Raw genomic sequence first — 18,571 nt, 5'->3', positions numbered from 1 at the left:
GAGTATATATACCCCATCTTTATCCATTCATCTGTCAATGGATATCTGAGCTCTTTCTATAGTTTGGCTTTTGTGGGCATTATTGCTATAAACATTGGGGTGCAGGGCGCCTGGGTGGCTCAGTGGGTTAAGCCGCTGCCTTCGGCTCAGGTCATGATCTCAGGGTCCTTGGATCGAGTCCCGCATCGGGCTCTCTGCTCAGCAGGGAGCCTGCTTCCCTTCCTCTCTCTCTGCCTGTCTCTCTGCCTACTTGTGATCTCTCTCTGTCAAATAAATAAATAAAAATCTTTAAAAAAAAATTGGGGTGCAGGTGCCCTTTCATATCACTACATCTGTATCTTTGCGGTAAATACCCGGTAGTACAATTGCTGGGTCGTAGGGTAGCTCTATTTTCAACTTTCTGAGGAAGTTCCTTACTGTTTTCCAGAGTGGCTCTATGTTACTGGTCTTAAAAAAGATATTTGTAAGTCCTTTCATAACTTTTGTTCCCTATCTTGCTTTGTTCCTATAGTCTTAAATACATTAATTCATAAAGTTCATTTTTAATAAGGGCTCAGTATATACTTCTGAGGAGACATAAAGCAGTGAGTTCATAGGAGGGAGCAAAAGAGGCAAAAGTCCCTGCCCTCATGCAGCTTACATTTCAATTGGGGGATATTACAGGCCACAAACAAAATAAGTAAATCATATGTTATTTGATAATGAGACAATAGAAAAAAATAAAGGGAAGGGAGACTGTGCATTTAAACAAGTGATAGGGAAGGCCTTATTGAGAGAAACTGCATCTAGACAGCAATCTGAAGGTGATGAGGCAGGGAGCTGTCTTTTCCCTTGTCAGCCAGGGGGAGATCATGCCAACCAGTACAAAGGACCTGAGGTAGTAATGTGCAGGATCAACAGTAAGGACGTCAGTGTGATTAAAATGGAGTGTGTGAATTTGGGAGTGCCTTACAGTCCATTTTGCATTTTGAGGACTTTACCTCTGCATGAAATAGGAAGTCATTGAGGTTTTGAGGAGAATCCTAATACCAGAGTTTTCAGGAACACATCCTTGGAAATTGCACAGATAATACCCTATAAATAAAAGGTATTACTAGATACCATTATTCCTTTATGGAAATGTATATTTTTATAAACAGGCAAATATATCAAAAAATGTGCTGCCAATAAGTACTTACATGAAGAAAAATGTATTAGAAAACTTCACAGAAGTATTTTTAGTTTAAAAGATCAGTCAATGTAGGAAGATAGGCTTATTTTTAAGAGTTAACTAATAGCTTTTTAAAATGGAGGATGCTGTGTTTATGACGTGATCTCTAAAATAGTAAATTGTGGTGTCATAATGAGGATTATATCACTCTGGGTAACACGGTGGCAAAGGAGATGAACTGAAACATCTGATTCTTATTTTTTACCTCAAGAATGTTTACTTAAGCAATAATAATTTAGTATAACGAGTATGGGATAAGAAATAAAAAGTGCTGGATCTTGTCTGTGAAGGAGTTGGTCTTTCAGGTGAAGTACCATGTAACGATAAACAATTTATGGTAAGCACATTTTTTTTCAATTCCATCAAATTGTTAGTAATTTTTTAGGTTCTAAATTACCTAGTTTTACCTGAGTGGAAGTGTAGCGTCTAATTTAGAGCCCAGCCTGGAACATCTCTTTGCCAATGATAGGTCCTGGGGCGCCTGGGTGGCTCAGTGGGTTAAAGCCTCTGCCTTCGGCTCAGGTCATGATCCCAGGGTCCTGGGATCGAGCCCCGCATCGGGCTCTCTGCTCAGTGGGGAGCCTGCTTCCCCCTCTCTCTCTGCCTGCCTCTCTGCCTACTTGTGATCTCTGTCTCTCAAATATATAAATAAAATCTTTAAAAAAAAAATGCCAATCATAGGTCCTTGAGTGCATTTCCTTTCCTCCTTCTTTTGACTCCCCTCCTCTTCTCTTTCTCTATTTTGAATGAGTCAGCAATTTAGTCTTTCTATTTCTCTCATTTTTAGTCTCCTATATACTCTTTTTATAGAAATCTAGTCTTGATTATCTTGGTTGACTAGATTAGTTAACTTGGAAGAGTTACTAACATCATTGTTTTGTTTTGTTTTGTTTTAAGATTTTATTTATTTATTTGACAGAGAGAGAGAGATCACAAGGAGGCAGAGAGGCCGGCAGAGAGGCCGGCAGAGAGAGGGGGGAAGCAGGCTCCCCGCTGAGCAGAGAGCCTGATGTGGGGCTCGATCCCAGGACCCTGAGATCATGACCTGAGCCAAAGGCAGAGGCTTTAACCCACTGAGTTACCCAGGCGCCCCCTAACATCATTGTTTTGAACACTGAGCTTTTCTGCTGATTTTGCATCTACCAGATGTCTGATACTTCTTAACCTGGTTTCAGGCTCTTCACAACCTGTATTTCCTTTTAATTAGCTAGCCACTGTCCTGACTAGAATATTTTATTTACTACCTTCCAAATAATACATACTTAGTAATCTCTTAAGTCCATGCATAAGGCATACGTAAGGTATAGTATGTCCCATGTTTTTTTCATATCTCCGTTTCTGCTCATGCCTTATCATCTTCTTCCAATTCTTTTTTGTCTTCTTCTCTTATCCACGTTCTACTTATATTTCAGGATCAAATTCATATTCAAACTTCTCTGTAAAGCTTGTTCTATCTACCTGAGCCTGTGTTTTCTTTCTTTGAATTTTTACAGAAATGGTCATTGGCAGTTGATCATAAAGTTTTATTGCAGCTTTGAACTAGTACTTTACCGGTATTAGTCAAGGGTCTCCACAGAAGCAGAACAATAGGATGTGTGTGTGTGTGTGTGTGTGTGTGTGTGTGTATAAAGAAATTTATTATAAGGAATTGGCTATGTGATCATGGAGGCTGACAAGTCCCAGGATCCTCCAGCTTGGCAAGTTGGAGACCCAGGAGAGCTGAGTGAGTGGTGTAGTTCCATTTCGAAGGCTGGCAGGCTTGAGACCCAGGAAGAGCTCGTGTTTCATGTGAGTCTGAAGGTAGGAGGAAACCGATATCCCAGTTTGAAGGCAGTCAGGCAAAAGTAATTCTCTTTATATTTATTTGCTGAACATTCCTGTGTCTTGCCTTGCCTGTTAGTAGATAAGCACCTTGAGGCCAGGGACTACCTGTCCTATTTGCTTGCTTACCACCCATGAGTCCTTGCATGGTATAAGGACTTAGATGTGGTAGGTGCATCTGTATACTTTCTAAAACCATAGCATTTTAGAGCTGGAAGGGCCTTTGAGGTTATCTTGTTTTAGAGTTGGGGAGTCAAGAACAGCTTTAAAATAGGAAAGTCAGTAATATACCCCTTTCTTTGGGTTTTAGAAGAATAAGATGAGCTAATGTAATGTGTGTGAAAAGTGAAGTGTCTTATTAATTAAAACTTTTTTTTTTCCTTTGGCTTAGAGCATGAATCAATATAGTTTACAGAGTCCTTTAATGTGGTAAATTGGACAATATTTCTGGGTGGAGATTTCACCTTTTTTCTTCTCTTATTCATATTCACATGTATGTCCAAAATGTCCATATTCACATAGATGTTTGGATTTGAGATTGTATCATTATTGCCTCAAAGCATTTTATCTGAATGTTGAATTTGCTGATTTGTATAGAATATTCTAATTAGGTATTTAAACTCAAGTCATCATAATCAATGAGTAGTCTTAGCTTTTGGACATACGTATATTGAGGCTGCAGATTGAGGCTATAGAAGTTGAAGTTACAGTATCTAAACATAATAGTTTAATTTTAATTAAATACTCTTCTTCAGAAGTCTTCAATTATGAAAACTGGTATTGATTATTTTTCAAATGTTTTTATTTAATGTTTTTCCTTAGATTTTCTTGTAATCACATCTTAAAGCCTTCAAGATGGTACTAGCAGACCTTGGAAGAAAAATAACATCAGCATTACGCTCATTGAGCAATGCCACCATTATCAATGAAGAGGTATGTAAAATGTGTGAAATATATATGACTGCACATCATTACTAGCATCGGGACATGAATTATTAGTAATCTCTATGTTTATATTTGTTTTGATGCAGATTTAATAACTGTAGATAAAAATTTAAAGTTGGATACACTATATGATGTTTTTTATTGAGTTGACTATCTTACTATTTTACTTTCTATAAAGAATTATAAAAAAGGAAACAGAAACCCCCCAAATCTTAACTAACATGTAAAAATGGCATACATTTTTTGTTTTGAAAATGGCTTAGAGGGTGCCTGGGTGGCTCAGTGGGTTAAGCCTCTGCTTTCGGCTCAGGTCGTGATCTCAGGGTCCTGGGATCGAGCCCCGCATCGGGCTCTCTGCTCAGCAGGAAACCTGCTTCCCCCTCTCCCTCTGCCTGCCTCTCTGCCTACTTGTGATCTCTCTCTCTCAAATAAATAAATAAAATCTTAAAAAAAGGTAAAAAAGGCTTAGATCTGGAGACATAGACCCAAAACTTCAACGTCCCGCTCTTTTCTTTCTTCTTGGGTAGGCATGTGCGCATCTCATCTTTTTCTACTTTTATTCAGCTTTCTCATAGAAGGCTGGTATTTTCATGTTGTCTACTTTGATTTTCTCTGAAATCCTCGTTCAGTTTTTTTGCTTTTGTTTGTTTTTGTTCTTTAGTTTTTGTAAGCTGACTCCTTATATGGTATCTAAAGTACTCTTCCTCCTGGCGCTCTTGTTTTCAGTTTTAAATATTTCTTTTTCAGGCAACCCTCTTGGGTCCCCTCCCTCCTCAGGAGCTTTGTACCATTGCTTTGCTACTGCTCATTAAAACTTTTATTGCCCACCCAAAAAAAAAAATTATCCCCCCCACATACCTTGTATCTTAATGATTTGTCAATTGAAGAAGATGAGAGTCCCCAAGTATACTTTATATTTTGTGGTACCAATGGGACAGTACTGAATTTGGTTTTAGAAGACCTCGTTAGCCACCTGCTTAGTAGCTTGTGATAGAAATCTGGGCAAGTTAGCTTCAGATTCCTTAATGTATAAAATGAGAAAACAGCATTTACAAGGTGCTTTTAAGGATCTAATTAAATAATAGATTTAAAAAGTACTTTCTAGGGGCACCTCGTGGCTTAGTCAGTTAAGCATCTGACCCTTGATTTCAGCTCAGGTAATGATGTTGGGTTTGTGAGACTGAGCCCCACCTTTGGCTCTGTGCTGGGCATGGGGCCTTGTTGGGAATCTCTCTCTCCCTTTCTTTAAGGAAAAAAAAGCGCTTTCTAACTTGGAGGTTTGGAAAAAAAAATTTTTTTTTGAACTAAAAAAACCTTTTATTCTAGTGTAGTTAATATACTGTGCTATATTAGTTTCAGGTATACAATACAGTGATTGACTAGTTCTGTACCTTACTCAGTGCTCACTGAAAAAAAAATCTAATATAGAATTTGCTATCAATACCTTAATAAGTTAATGGTATTAAATAATTTTGGAACCATCTTTGAGTTCAGCTAGTCCAGCCTCTCAGTTAACAGCAACAGGAAGTCAGTTCCACGTCTTTATTTCCAAAAAGCCAGGATTAGTATCTTTTTTCTAATTCGTCATCCAGGGTTTTTTCTAATAATTATTATTAAATGATAAATCATAATTTAAACCATTGTGCAGTCTTTGGCATTCAGAATAAATAAAACAGCAGCCTTCCAAACAGTTTTCCCTGTGGTGTAACCCTTATGCTGTTTATGTTTCTAGTAGAGAAAAAAGAAACCAGGGAGAAGAACTTGGTGGGAAGTATAGTAACAGCTGTTGCTTGTATTGGCAACTTCTCTGCTCTTAGTACTGTGCTGCTAGGGAATTAACAAGAATCTCTCTAATGAAAGATCAGTTCCATTTTTATCAGACTCCATTAATAAGAGATGGATCTGATGAGCCTCTGTAGGATGTATGAAGTGAGTTGAGGTGGGAATTATTCAAGAAATATTCCAGGGCCCATTTTATTTTTTAAGATTTTATTTTTGAGGCACCTGGGTGGCTCAGTTGGTTAAGCATCTGCCTTCAACTCAGGTCATGATCCCAGGGTCCTGGAATCGAGCCCCATGTTCAGGCTCCCTGCTCAGCCAAGAGTCTGCTTCTCCCTCTCCCTCTGCCCCTCTTCCTGCCTGTGGTTTCTCTCAAATAAATAAAATCTTAAAAAAAAAAAAAAAAAAGCTATGCAGCCATCAAGAGAAATGAAATCTTGCCATTTGCAATGACGTGGATGGAACTAGAGGGTATTATGCTAAGTGAAGTAAGTCAATCAGAGAAAGACAATTATCATGTGATCTCTCTGATATGAGGAGTTTGAGAGGTAGGGTGGGGGGTCTTGGGGGGTAGGGAGGGGAAAAAATGAAACAATATGGGATGGGAGGGAGACAAACTATAAGAGACTCTTAATCTCGCAAAACAAACTGAGGGTTGCTGGTGGGTCAGTGGGGAGGGATAGGATGGCTGGGTTATGGACATTGGGGAGGGTATGTGCTATGGTGAGTGCTGTGAAATGTGTAAGCCTGATGATTCACAGACTTGTACCCCTGGGGCAAGTAATACATTACATGTTAATAAAAAATTTTTTTTAAATCAAAAAATCAAAAGATTATAGTTTTGAGTTAATCTCTACACGCATTGTGGGGCTCCAACTCATAGCCCCAAGATCAGGAGTCACATGCTGTAACTGACTGAGCCAGCCGACGGTGCCCCAGGGCCTGCATTTTTACAGACTTTTTGCTGGCGCCAGGGATATAGCAGTGACAGACTAAAATCCGTGCCCTCATGGAGCACACAGGTTACTGTGTAAACCCTTATTTACCTGAGCAACAAAAACCTCATATTTTTTTAAGACTTTATAGTTAAGACCTTTTAACCACAGCACCTTGTAACTCAGCAAATATGTAATGATAGTGAGTTATTAATGGAGGATAGTTTTCTTTTCAACTTTGTTCCTCTGCTGTGAGTGGACATAGTAAGACTGCTAGGTCAGACTGGGTCAGTTTCTTCTGTTGCATTTTCCTCCTACTAGTCCAGTTAAGCAGATATTGTGAATATAAAGTGCTGTGTATTAGCAACAGAAGGCATTCAATGGCAACATGGATTGCATAGTAACGTTCTTAGGCTTGCATATTGTCTTTACTATTGTTACTTTAATATAGGAATAAAATTGTGACAATACTTGGTTGAATAAAGCTAAATGGAATATCTTTTTTAAAAAATTAACATATAATACATTATGTGTTTCAGAGGTACAGGTCTGTGATTCATCAGTCTTACACAACACCCAGAGCTCAACCACAATGCGTACCCTCCCCAGTGTCCATCACCCAGTCTCCCCATCACCTCCAACCTGGCAACCCTCAATTTGTTTCCTATCATTAAGAGTATCTTATGGTTTGTCTCCCTCTCTGGTTTCATCTTGTTTCATTTTTCCTTCTTCCCCATGATCCTCTGCCTTATCTCTTAAATTCCATGTTATCAGTGAGATCATGTGATAATTGTCTTTCTCTGATTAACTTATTTCGCTTAGTGTAAAACCCTCTAGTTCCATCCACATCATTGCAAATGGCAAGATTTCAACTAAATGGAATATCTTATTTTGACAAAATGATTAGACATTTGCTAAGATTACCTCTCTGAGGCTAACTGAGAATACTTTTTTTTTCTCTAACAGTGTAGTATTGTTTTTATTAAGCTATGGTAGTATATGATGACCAAGCAGCCGTTGTTTTTATGTGCTTGAAATGACACACTAGGAGTGCTAAATTTTTATGTATTTATTTATTTGCAGGTATTAAATGCTATGCTAAAAGAAGTATGTACAGCATTATTGGAAGCAGATGTTAATATTAAACTAGTGAAGCAACTAAGAGAAAATGTAAAGTAAGTTAAATTAATCAGGTAAAAACCAGGCAAACTAAATTTAGTTTACTGGGATGAAGAGCTAACTAGAAAAGTCTGCTATATCATGAAACATTTCTGCCGTACAGCATTTGAAAAGAACAGAACTCATATGTTGCAAGACTGCCTTGATAGTGTGTTTCCATAATGATGTTTCAAAGAATAAACTACATGTGGCTTTCATTTAATTATGGATTTCTTTCCATTTTACTACTCCTTTATTTGGATGGATTCAATCTTATGCAATATAATATTTTAATATAAAAGCCTTTTAACAATTCTTCATAGAAAAGTGGTGCCATTTTATACTCTTCAGGCTTAAGATGACATTAATCAGCCTCTTTCATTGTTGGAGAATTGTATTCATTCTTGTTCTCCTCTTGGTTTTCCTGCCTGTATTTGAATGAAGGAGTAATGTGTGTCTTCTCGGTTACTGTGTTCTTTGGGAGAGGCACTGACTGGGGCCGGCCATATAGAATAATACAGGCACCTCAGTTAACTCTTGGACTGCTAGCCCTTGTCATGTTCAGGCCATTTCTTCTTTTCATATTGTTAGATTGGGTAATAAATGTAGAACTACTGGCATTTAAGTATTTAGAACTAGAGAAAATAATCCTATTCTCTGCTATGTGTGAAGATGTATAAAGTATATATGCTGTAAAAATAAAATTACTTTGCAGTGATATGAGGACAAATTGATATTTTGACTTTTCAAAAGAAAGCCTTGAAAAACTAACCATGGTCTTATGTCTAATATTTCATGGTAAATTCTTCCATAGACTTATGAATCTGTAGTAATTTTACACATTAATCAGAAGACTATTAATGTGAATGATTGAATATTTTTACTTTTTTTTTGAGTAGAAACTTTTTTTCAGAGTGTCTTATCTGGCTTTTCTCTCTCCTCCCCACAAAAACCATCATCATGAAGGTCTGCTATTGATCTTGAAGAGATGGCATCTGGTCTTAACAAAAGAAAAATGATTCAGCACGCTGTATTTAAAGAACTTGTGAAGGTAAAAGTATCAGGATTGTGCTATATGATTCTCCATGGACTCCAGTGGGTAAAAATACATTAGCACCGCAAATAGGAGTACTGTTTCAGAATATTTTTTAATGTTTTTATAGAATATTCCTCTATTAAAAATATTAATTGAAGGATTATTAACTTTTCTAAAGGGGCCTATTTTTATTATAGAGTTTTCTGAATACAAAGTTCTGAGTATAGATATGAAAGGCCAGTACTGTTCCTGATTGATTGATACTCAGAAAAAGTCTAGTATCTCAGATGGTTGTATCATTTCATGTAGTCTTATAGACTATTTAATAAAAAAAGAAAATCAGACCTTAAAGAGCTCAGAGACTTTATCCAGTCATACTTATCAGTTTGCAGTTGAGAAAAATGAGACACTTAGTAAGTGGCCGACACAGGTCTGATCGCCAAACTCCTTGTAGGACTCCTCATTTTATTTCCAGTTTGCTTTTCATCTAGCCCCGAGGTCAGTGCGGGGTTTGTGAAAATTTCTATTTTTAGGGTTTGGCATCTGTAGGCAATTCTGGTGCATTAACTGCTTTGTTAAGAAGCATTTTTTGAGTACCTTCTTTATTCTCGGCAATATGTCAGATGCTGCTGATAGAGATAAATTAGACTGGTCCCTATACTCAGAAGCATATGGTCTAGAGCAATGATGTGCAAAACAAGGTCAAAACTTTTCATAACAATACTAAGACATTATTTGCCTTTTGTATTGTTTGATATTTGTGCCAGTAGTTCAAAAGCAATGGTGGGTAAAATTCCCTAGCATGAATTAAGGTCGGAGTACCAAACTATACTAGTAGTCATTATACTTTTTACTACTACACACTTGTTGTGGGAGGGGTGTGAAGCTGTTTTACTTAAGAATGCTCTTGATATCACAGACTGTACCCCTAAAAAAAAGAATGCCCTTGATGGAGCAGTAGAAGTTATTAGTTGTATTAAATCTTAACCTCTGAGTATATACATCTTTGTACGATTTTGTGGCATGAAATGGGAAGTACATAGAAAGCTTTTTTGCTGTATACTAAAATTTGATGGTGGTTTTGAGGAAGAGACACGTATGATTATTTGAGTGCAAGCTGAGCTAGCTGCTGCTTTCATAAAACACTGTTTTTACGTGAACAAACAACAGACAGGTAATCTGTGGTAATTCAGACTTGAATAAGATTTTCAAGTAAAGTGAGCCTGTCACTTTAAGGCAAATAAATAACTATATTGTGGCCAGTGAATAATTTGAGCTTTCCAGTGAAAACTAGAAACTTGGGGCGCTTGGGTGGCTCAGTGGGTTAAACCTCTGCCTTCGGCTCAGGTCATGATCTCAGGGTCCTGGGATTGAGCCCCGTATCAGGCTCTCTGCTCAGCAAGGAGCCTGCCTCCCCTCCCCACCACTGCCTGCCTCTCTGTCTACTTGTGATCTCTCTCTGTCAAATAAATAAATAAAATCTTAAAAAAAAAAAAGAAAACTAGAAACTTGTATCTCCACCATGAGTTTGACAGGATCCCAGTACATTTCTGATGCGATCAGTATTGATATAATAAATTTTCTTGTTGTGTAATGAAATTTGTCAGTGACTAATATGTGATGTTATAAAATCATGCACCAGTTGCATTCAAAGTTGCATTCAAAGTGCAAGATAGAATAACAGATTTTAATGGAATGGAGTGTGGAGTTTATATGGTTTCAGATTCTACATGGCAACTAACTTTAAAAAACTACTATAATTATAAAGGAATCCTGAGACTGAAAAGTACTGCTGTTTTAGGGTGCAGGAGGAATAGAAGTTAGATTTAGAAAATAATTAGTCACTAAAACACACATGTTCCAAATATAGATTCATAGAGAGCTGAGTGCTTCTGCTGTGAGATACGGAGACCGGGGTGAATGTAGGGTAGTGTGAGTATCTGAAAGGATCTAGAGGGAAGGAGAGTGAATATGTTTAAGATCGATTGTGCCTATTTCAGAAGTTTCCTTAAAGCTAGGCCTGTGCCTGGGAAAGAGATAACAAAATGTGTTCTCTTTTCCTGCCTTTGCTACCACATGGCTTTCCTTGAAATTCAGGTATAATACAGACCGTGTGACCTTATGGTATTGTCTCATATGGGTTTTGCAAACTTTTTCTTAAGGGCTAGATAGTTTAGGCTTTGTGGGCCATATGATTTCTGTTGCAGCTATCCCACTCTGCTGCTGTAGCACAAAAGCAGTAAATGAATGGGCATGGCGATGTTCCATAAAAACTTTACTCACACATAGTTTGCCAGTCTCTGATCTAGGGCATTATCTGCAATTATGGCTTTATTATGATGTGGAGATACATGCTTCCAGCTCTCAACAACTGACTTGCAAAGGAATTTTTTTTTTAAATGGACTCATGTATATCATTTGGGGGCTGTCCATATGCGAACCTTAATTTCCCACTGACTCATGAAATTGGCGATTATTTTTTACTGGCTCTAAATGTAACAACTTCATAGAACAGTAGGTCTTTGGCATTGGAAAATTTGACATCTGACTGACCTGGAAAATCTTTCACATGCAATTTGTAATTTTGCTCATACATAAACATTTATTAAACTGAACATGAAGATAGGTGTCCCAATATGGCAGCAACTAGCCCCGTGTAGTTACTGAGCACTTGTAATGTAGTTAGTCCACATTGAGATGTGTTATAAGTATGAAAAAGATGCCAAATTTGAAGACCTCGTATGGGGAAAAGGAATATAATATATCTCGTTAATTTTTAAATGTAGATTATATGTTGAAATGATAGCATTTTAATATATTGGACTAAATAAAGTATTAAAATTATTATCACTTATTTTCATTTTCTTTAATGTCATTACTAGCAATTTAAAAGTTCATATGCAGCCTGCACATATATTTTTATATTTCTGTACTGCTGATGCAGATTGCTCCTTTGGCTCTAACTTGGTCTCACTGTTCACATTCCAGCTTATTCTAAAAAAAATGTCTTGAGATCCTTTCTCTGAATTGGTTTGGGAGTATAGGTTTGCTTATGACTTTGCAGTGAATTATTTTATGTTCTTAAATTTCACTATGTGTGTACAAAGGGAAATAGTAAATTTGTATTGGAATGGTAGGATTATTGTTGCCTCTTATACTAAAATATCTTTAAATTATTTTTACAATTTAGAATTTGTGGAGAGAGGGGTTTTGAACATAAGCCTATGTTAACCTGATTTTATTTTAATTTTATTTTTGATACCTAGCTTGTAGACCCTGGAGTTAAAGCATGGACACCCACTAAAGGAAAACAGAATGTGATCATGTTTGTTGGATTGCAAGGGAGTGGTAAAACAACAACGTGTTCAAAGGTAAATTATACTTAGTCTTAAAAAAGAGTCATGGAGAACAGATGTTTGTATAAATCAAGTTTTATGTTAAAACCGGGCTAATATTGTTGCTTTACAGTTTTCTGTTACTCAGTATATTATTACATTTTTGTAATAGCCTTTTTTACAATAAGAAGGAATCCCAGAATCTCGCTTGTGGTTGTTTTTTTAAGAATGGAAGACTTTTCTATAACTATGCTGTTTCTTTTACCAAAGAGACTGGCCTACCCTTTAAGGAAGTGAGGATATAATTTTTGGAGAAGAGAACATGGAAAGTTTACCTTATTTCCCATGGTTCAAAGCTCCCTTTGTACAGTGTCCCACCCAGCATAATCTAGATCTTCATTTTACATATCCTTCTACTAATTTTTAATTCATTATACCACCTCTTTCTCCAGAATTGGGTGCCTCAGGTTTGTTACCAGATTTTGTTTCACAAGCCTAAGTTATGTTATAGTCTAGAAAAAAGAGAAGGGGATTATTTCTTAGAGGGTTATGTTATTGTTTGTTTTTATTAATTAACATTAAGTAACATTTTTCACTATGGTCATGTATTGCTTGATCATTTTATATCCTTTGAATGTTACTGGATGGCAGTTAGAATTTAAACTTGTTAGCAAATTTGCTGTATTCAGTAATGTAATAATAGGGGAACCTGGGTGGCTCAGTTGGCTGAGTGTCCAACTCTGGATTTCTGCTCAGGTCATGATCTCAGGGTCATGAGATTGAGCCCCGTGTCAGGCTCTGCCTGTGTGTGACACACACAGACACACAATGGAATATTATTCAGCCATAAAAAGAATGAAATCTTGCCATTTGCTATGACATGGATGGAATATTATGCTAAGTGAAATAAGTCAGAGAAAGACAAATACCATGTGATTTCACTCATATGTGGAATTTACTAATTCTTTTTAAAGATTTTGTATTTTATTTTTTTGACAGGGAGACACAGTGAGAGAAGGAACACAAGCAGGGGGAGTGGGAGAGGGAGAAGCAGACTTCCCACCAAGCAGGGAGCCCAATATGGGGCTAGATCCTAGGACCCTGGAATCCTGACCTGAACTGAAGGCAGATGCTTAACTGACTGAGCCACCTAGGTGCCCCTCATATGTGGAATTAAAAAAAAACGAAACAAACAAAGGGGGTAGAAAAGAGAGAGAGACACAAACCAAGAAACAGACCCTTAATTATAGAGAGCAAACTGCTGGTTACCAGAGGGGAGGTGGGTGGGGGGGATGGGTGACACAGGTGATGGGGATTAAGGAGTGTATTTGCTATGATGAGCACCAGGTACTGTATGGACACGTGGAATCACTATATTGTACCCCTGAAACCAATATTGCACTGTATGTTGACTGACTGGAATTTCAAACAAAAACTTAATGTAATAATATTACTTTCAGGAGAATATGAGGAGTTTTACTTTAATCTTTAAATAACAAGGGTAAACAGAAAAAATTGTGTGTATAATTCATTGTTATTTATACTCTATTTTTTAAATGTTCTTTTCCCAGTTAGCATATTATTACCAGAGGAAAGGTTGGAAGACCTGTTTGATATGTGCAGACACATTCAGAGCAGGTAATGTGTTGAAATTTGAAAACTGTTCTCTGAAATTTTTATTTTCAAGTTTTAGGACTCATTAACTCTTTATCTTATAGGTGCTTTTGACCAACTAAAACAGAATGCTACCAAAGCAAGAATTCCATTCTATGGAAGGTGGGTTCTGGTTTTTCTTTTGGTACTCCCTCATGTGTCTCATCTTGTCTGAGCTTTTATTTTATGCTACCTGGTCACATTTTAATATTTACTTAGAAGTTTGAATCTTCGGGGCACCTGGGTGGCTCAGTGGGTTAAGCTTCTGTCTTCAGCTCAGGTCATGGTCTCAGGGTCCTGGGATCAAGCCCCGCATCGGACTCTCTGCTCAGTGGGGAGCCTGCTTCCCCCTCTCTCTCTCTGCCTGCCTCTCTGCCTGCTTGTGATCTCACTCTCTGTCAAATAAATAAATAAAAATCTTTTAAAAAAAGTTTTGATCTTCTTAGAACAAAGTGGGGATATAATTAATAAATTGTTATCTTTTATTATGATAACATGACTGTTCTGATCCAGCCTGATAGATCAAAGTGGACATTGTTTAGTTTACAATCTGCCTGTGCTTACCATCCTGCCTTGTATGCTTTCTCACTTGGTTCCCTATTCCTACTGTTTCTTTTAAGACCTATCTGAAGCATTCCTGGATTAAACACACTGGGGAATTCTGTCTTTTCTTTAGTACATAATTTTAAAAAGCTTGTGTTTGATCATCCTAAAATAGCTTAGAATTTATAATTATCTCAGAGAGAGAGTCTCATCATTGCAGTCTTTCATTTGATAGAATAGTTCAGTTACGAGTTTATACATGTTAGAATGATTAATGAAAAGAACTAAGTCTAGATTGAATTTAGGACTTTTTCAGGGGGTAGCATTTTTCTTAACATTATTCATATAATTGGTTTCTTAGAAAGTTAAAACAAGCTAAAATTGGAGGTAATTTAATGAATGATATCATTTTGTTAGTCACTGCCCTCTCCTTTTTGGCTAGCCAGAAATGCTAATGAACTTCGGCTTATCCAATATTCTTTATTTAAAATTTTTTTTCTCTCAGGTTTTATGATTTCTAATAGGTAGATTAGAGAATAATGTTTGGAATTTTATTTTTAGGATAAGAACTATTTCTAATAATAGATTTAAAAATCAAGCGGTAAGAAAGTATCAAGGGATAATATAGTTATATCCTTAGGGTTCAAAATTTGTAAATAATTTAGCTGATAATTAACTATTGGCCAAAGCCAGAGCATTTTTAAACAGTATTCTCCATACCATTAATTAAATAATTTCTCCTTTGCTCATGTAAATTTAAGAAACATAATACACATATGGAGTAAAATATTAGTGATCGTTGTTTCCTCCGGGAGGACTGAAGGATGTGGGACTGAGGAAGAATTTGAACTGCATCTCTGCTGTTCAGTTTACATATTAAGCATCTATTTTGGGGGGGATATATACAGAACTGTTTGTTATATTATCATTTGTTCTGTATTTTTTTAAAAATCTATATTGCTTAAAATTTTTGAAGAAGTGAAAGCACTAACAGTTTCACTTCCCAGTTTTTAGCACATCCACTTGTGCTGTTTTTCTTTTTCTTTTTTTTTTTAAGATTTTATTTATTTATTTGACAGACAGAGATCACAAGTAGGCAGAGAGGCAGGCAGAGAGAGGGTCTCTCTGCTGAGCAGAGAGCCTGAGGCGGGTCTTGATCCCAGGACCCCAGGATCATGACCTGGGCTGAAGGCAGAGGCTTTAACCCACTGAGCCACCCAGGCGCCCCCTTGTGCTGTTTTTCAATGTTAGTACAAATGAATACACAGATATAGTTAGATAATTTTAAATTGAAATGGCGTCTATACGGCTTTTGTACTTTGTTGTGATAATGGTTATATGTAAATTTGTCAAAACTCATCAAAATGAACACTTAAAATGGTGTGTCTTACTGTGTATCTGTAGACTACTATAGAGTTGATTACAAATGGGATCTTACTGACAAGATTGTGACTACTCTTGGGAGGGAGTGTGGTGCTGGTTCTGTTGTTTCTTGATCTGGGTGTTTGCTTTGTGAAAATTCACTGAGTTTACAGTTTGTGCAACTTTTCCATATAAATGTATTATACTTCGTTAACACATTTATTTAAAAAATGGGATCTTAATAATTCTGGAATAGACCATATACTGTTTAAGGTAATTCTTTTTTATGACATCATTGCAGTTCCATTGTATACTTGTATATGATATGTTTCTTTGTACATTTATAAATTTTAATTGTTTTTACCATTTAAAAATAGCTGGTAATGGTAATCTCTTTTTTTTTTTTTCAATATTCTCACCTGTTTATTTTCCTAGATTAAATTTTAAAATTACTCATTAAGTTCAAAAATCTCCCTAAAGTTTGATTGGAACTACATTGAAACCAATTAACTTAGTGGAGAGCTGACACCTTTACTATATTTGTTCTGTTGAGTTTGAGAACTTTCTATGTCATTTTTGCTTTAAAATTTTATGTCCTTAAATATAGCAATTTTCTTCATTTAAAACTCACGTATTTTCTTATTAAATGCCTTCCTACCTGATTTTTTATTCTTAATGTAGGGGGAAAACTTTTTTTTAACATGTCTTTTCATTTGACAGTATTGATCTGTGTAAAATGTTGTTCCTTCTGAAAACGGTACAGATTAAAATGGGATCTCGTTTCTTGATTTTCAGGTAGAAAAGATATTTGAGGATTGTGAAAATGTGGTTATATCAGGACTGTGGTTATATTAGGAATGAAATTAAACTTATATGGAAGACATTTTCCTTTTAGAAACCAAAAGCGTACCCATTAAATATAATAACATTCATATTGTAGGAGTCCCAGAAGAAGAGAGAGAAACGGGGGCAGATTATTTGTTGTAGGAAATAATAGTTGAAAACTTTTCTAACCTGGGGAAGGAAACAGACTTCCAAATCCTGGAAGCCCACAGAACTCCCATCAAATTTAACAAAAAAGAAATCAAATGCCTTAATTATCAGATCATTTGATTCAAATTCAAGGTGTAAGAGTATGTCATAACAATTTCAAAGAAACAGCATTATGATCTCTTTATATATTGGCTATATTTTTAATACTAAGAAATTGGAAATATTTCAAATGACCAACAGTAGGGCATTTATTTAATAAATGATAGTATAACCATATGATAGAATGTTATACAGCCTAAAAGTCATGTTTTACAAGAATATTTAATGTTTTTTTAAAAAGATTTTATTTATTTATTTGACAGAGAGAGAGAGTGAGAGGGGTAACACAAGTAGGGGGAGCGGGAGAGGGAGAAGCAGTTTCCCTGCCAAGCAGGGAGCCCAATGTGGGGCTCGATCCCAGGACCCTGGGATCATGACCTGAGCCGAAGGCAGACGCTTAACGACTGAACCACCCAGGCACTCCGGAATATTTAATGGTTTTATAAAATGCTTACAAAAGGGTGTTAAATGGGAAAGCATATGTAAAATAATAACTTATTAAAGGAAATATAAAAAGTATTAGAGGGAAGCACAACTCATTCAAGATAAGACATGAAGCAGAATCACATAGAATTTTGTAATTGGAAAACGATTGCTCTGTGCTCCTCTAGGAGTGGTTTGCTATCTTTATTTTTATTTTTTATTGTTTTGTTTGCTGTTTTTAATATTTATTAGATTTTATACTTCTAAATTGAAATTGTGATCATTATGACTTTTTCTGAATAAAGGTATATCAGCAATTGCCAAATTATTAATATTTGAAAGTTTTGTTCTGCAGTTGTCATTAAATCACTTTTCCTTGTTAAATAGCTATACAGAAATGGATCCTGTTATCATTGCCTCTGAAGGAGTGGAGAAATTCAAAAATGAAAATTTTGAAATTATTATTGTTGATACAAGTGGTCGCCATAAACAGGAAGACTCTTTGTTTGAAGAAATGCTTCAAGTTGCTAATGCTATAGTAAGTAACTTTGAATTTAACCCACTGAGCCACCCAGGTGCCCATAACTTTGAATTTAACAACACTGTAAGGATTTGGTTAATTTAAGTATAACCCCTGATTGAGTTTAAGATCCATATAAATTATTTTTTGTCTGTACAGTAGATTCCAAGTAATTTATTTCTGTGTTCGGTGTGTGTATCTGTATGGTAAGGATTTAATCTTCTCTACACTAGATATGAAATTTTCCTGAGTATGTATCAAAAAAATTGTCCTTTGTCAATCATCTTACTGTATATATAAGAAAAACAAGAAACAAAAATTGAGAATTGTCCTTTAATCTCTGTTGAAATTTTTTTTTAAGAATGCTTTATTCGGCTTTATAGCCTCTGTTACTAGGACAGTCTCTCTCTCTCTGTTTTTTTTTTTTAATTTTATTTATTTGAGAGAGAGAGGAAGTGAGAGAGAGAAGAAGCAGGGGGAGAGGTAGAAGAAAAGGGAGAAGCAGACTCCTGTCTAAGGGAGCCTGACATGGGGCTTAATCCCAGAACTCCAGGATCATGACCTGAACTGAAGGTTCTAAGCCACCCAGGTACCCCATCTACTGAATTTTTTTTTTTTAAGATTTTAAAAATTTATTTATTTATTTATTTAAAAGATTTTATTTATTTATCCGACAGACAGAAATCACAAATAGGCAGAGAGGCAGGCAGAGAGAGAGGAAGGGAAGCAGGCTCCCCACCGAGCAGAGAGCCTGATGCG

At 36.2% G+C, this 18,571-nt stretch overlaps 1 protein-coding gene across 2 annotated transcripts in view; it reads left to right on the top strand.

Moving 5' to 3' along the window:
- Positions 1 to 18,571, top strand: part of SRP54 (signal recognition particle 54) — a 40,947-nt gene that overhangs the window by 6,530 nt on the left and 15,846 nt on the right. For both annotated transcript variants that reach the window (XM_032871278.1, XM_032871279.1), the window contains exons 2-8: positions 3,854 to 3,964; positions 7,774 to 7,865; positions 8,815 to 8,899; positions 12,151 to 12,255; positions 13,791 to 13,857; positions 13,938 to 13,995; positions 17,680 to 17,830. In XM_032871278.1, coding sequence (XP_032727169.1) covers positions 3,887 to 3,964; positions 7,774 to 7,865; positions 8,815 to 8,899; positions 12,151 to 12,255; positions 13,791 to 13,857; positions 13,938 to 13,995; positions 17,680 to 17,830 — 636 coding nt within the window. In that variant the 5' untranslated portion in view covers positions 3,854 to 3,886. The remainder of the gene's footprint in view (positions 1 to 3,853; positions 3,965 to 7,773; positions 7,866 to 8,814; positions 8,900 to 12,150; positions 12,256 to 13,790; positions 13,858 to 13,937; positions 13,996 to 17,679; positions 17,831 to 18,571) is intronic.

Source organism: Lontra canadensis, unplaced genomic scaffold (genome assembly GCF_010015895.1).
Source record: "Lontra canadensis isolate GAN:19392208 unplaced genomic scaffold, GSC_riverotter_1.0 scaffold42, whole genome shotgun sequence".
Classification (NCBI taxonomy): domain Eukaryota; kingdom Metazoa; phylum Chordata; class Mammalia; order Carnivora; family Mustelidae; genus Lontra; species Lontra canadensis.
The sequence above is the reverse complement of the archived record's forward strand: the minus strand, read 5'-3'. Positions and strand labels throughout refer to the sequence as shown.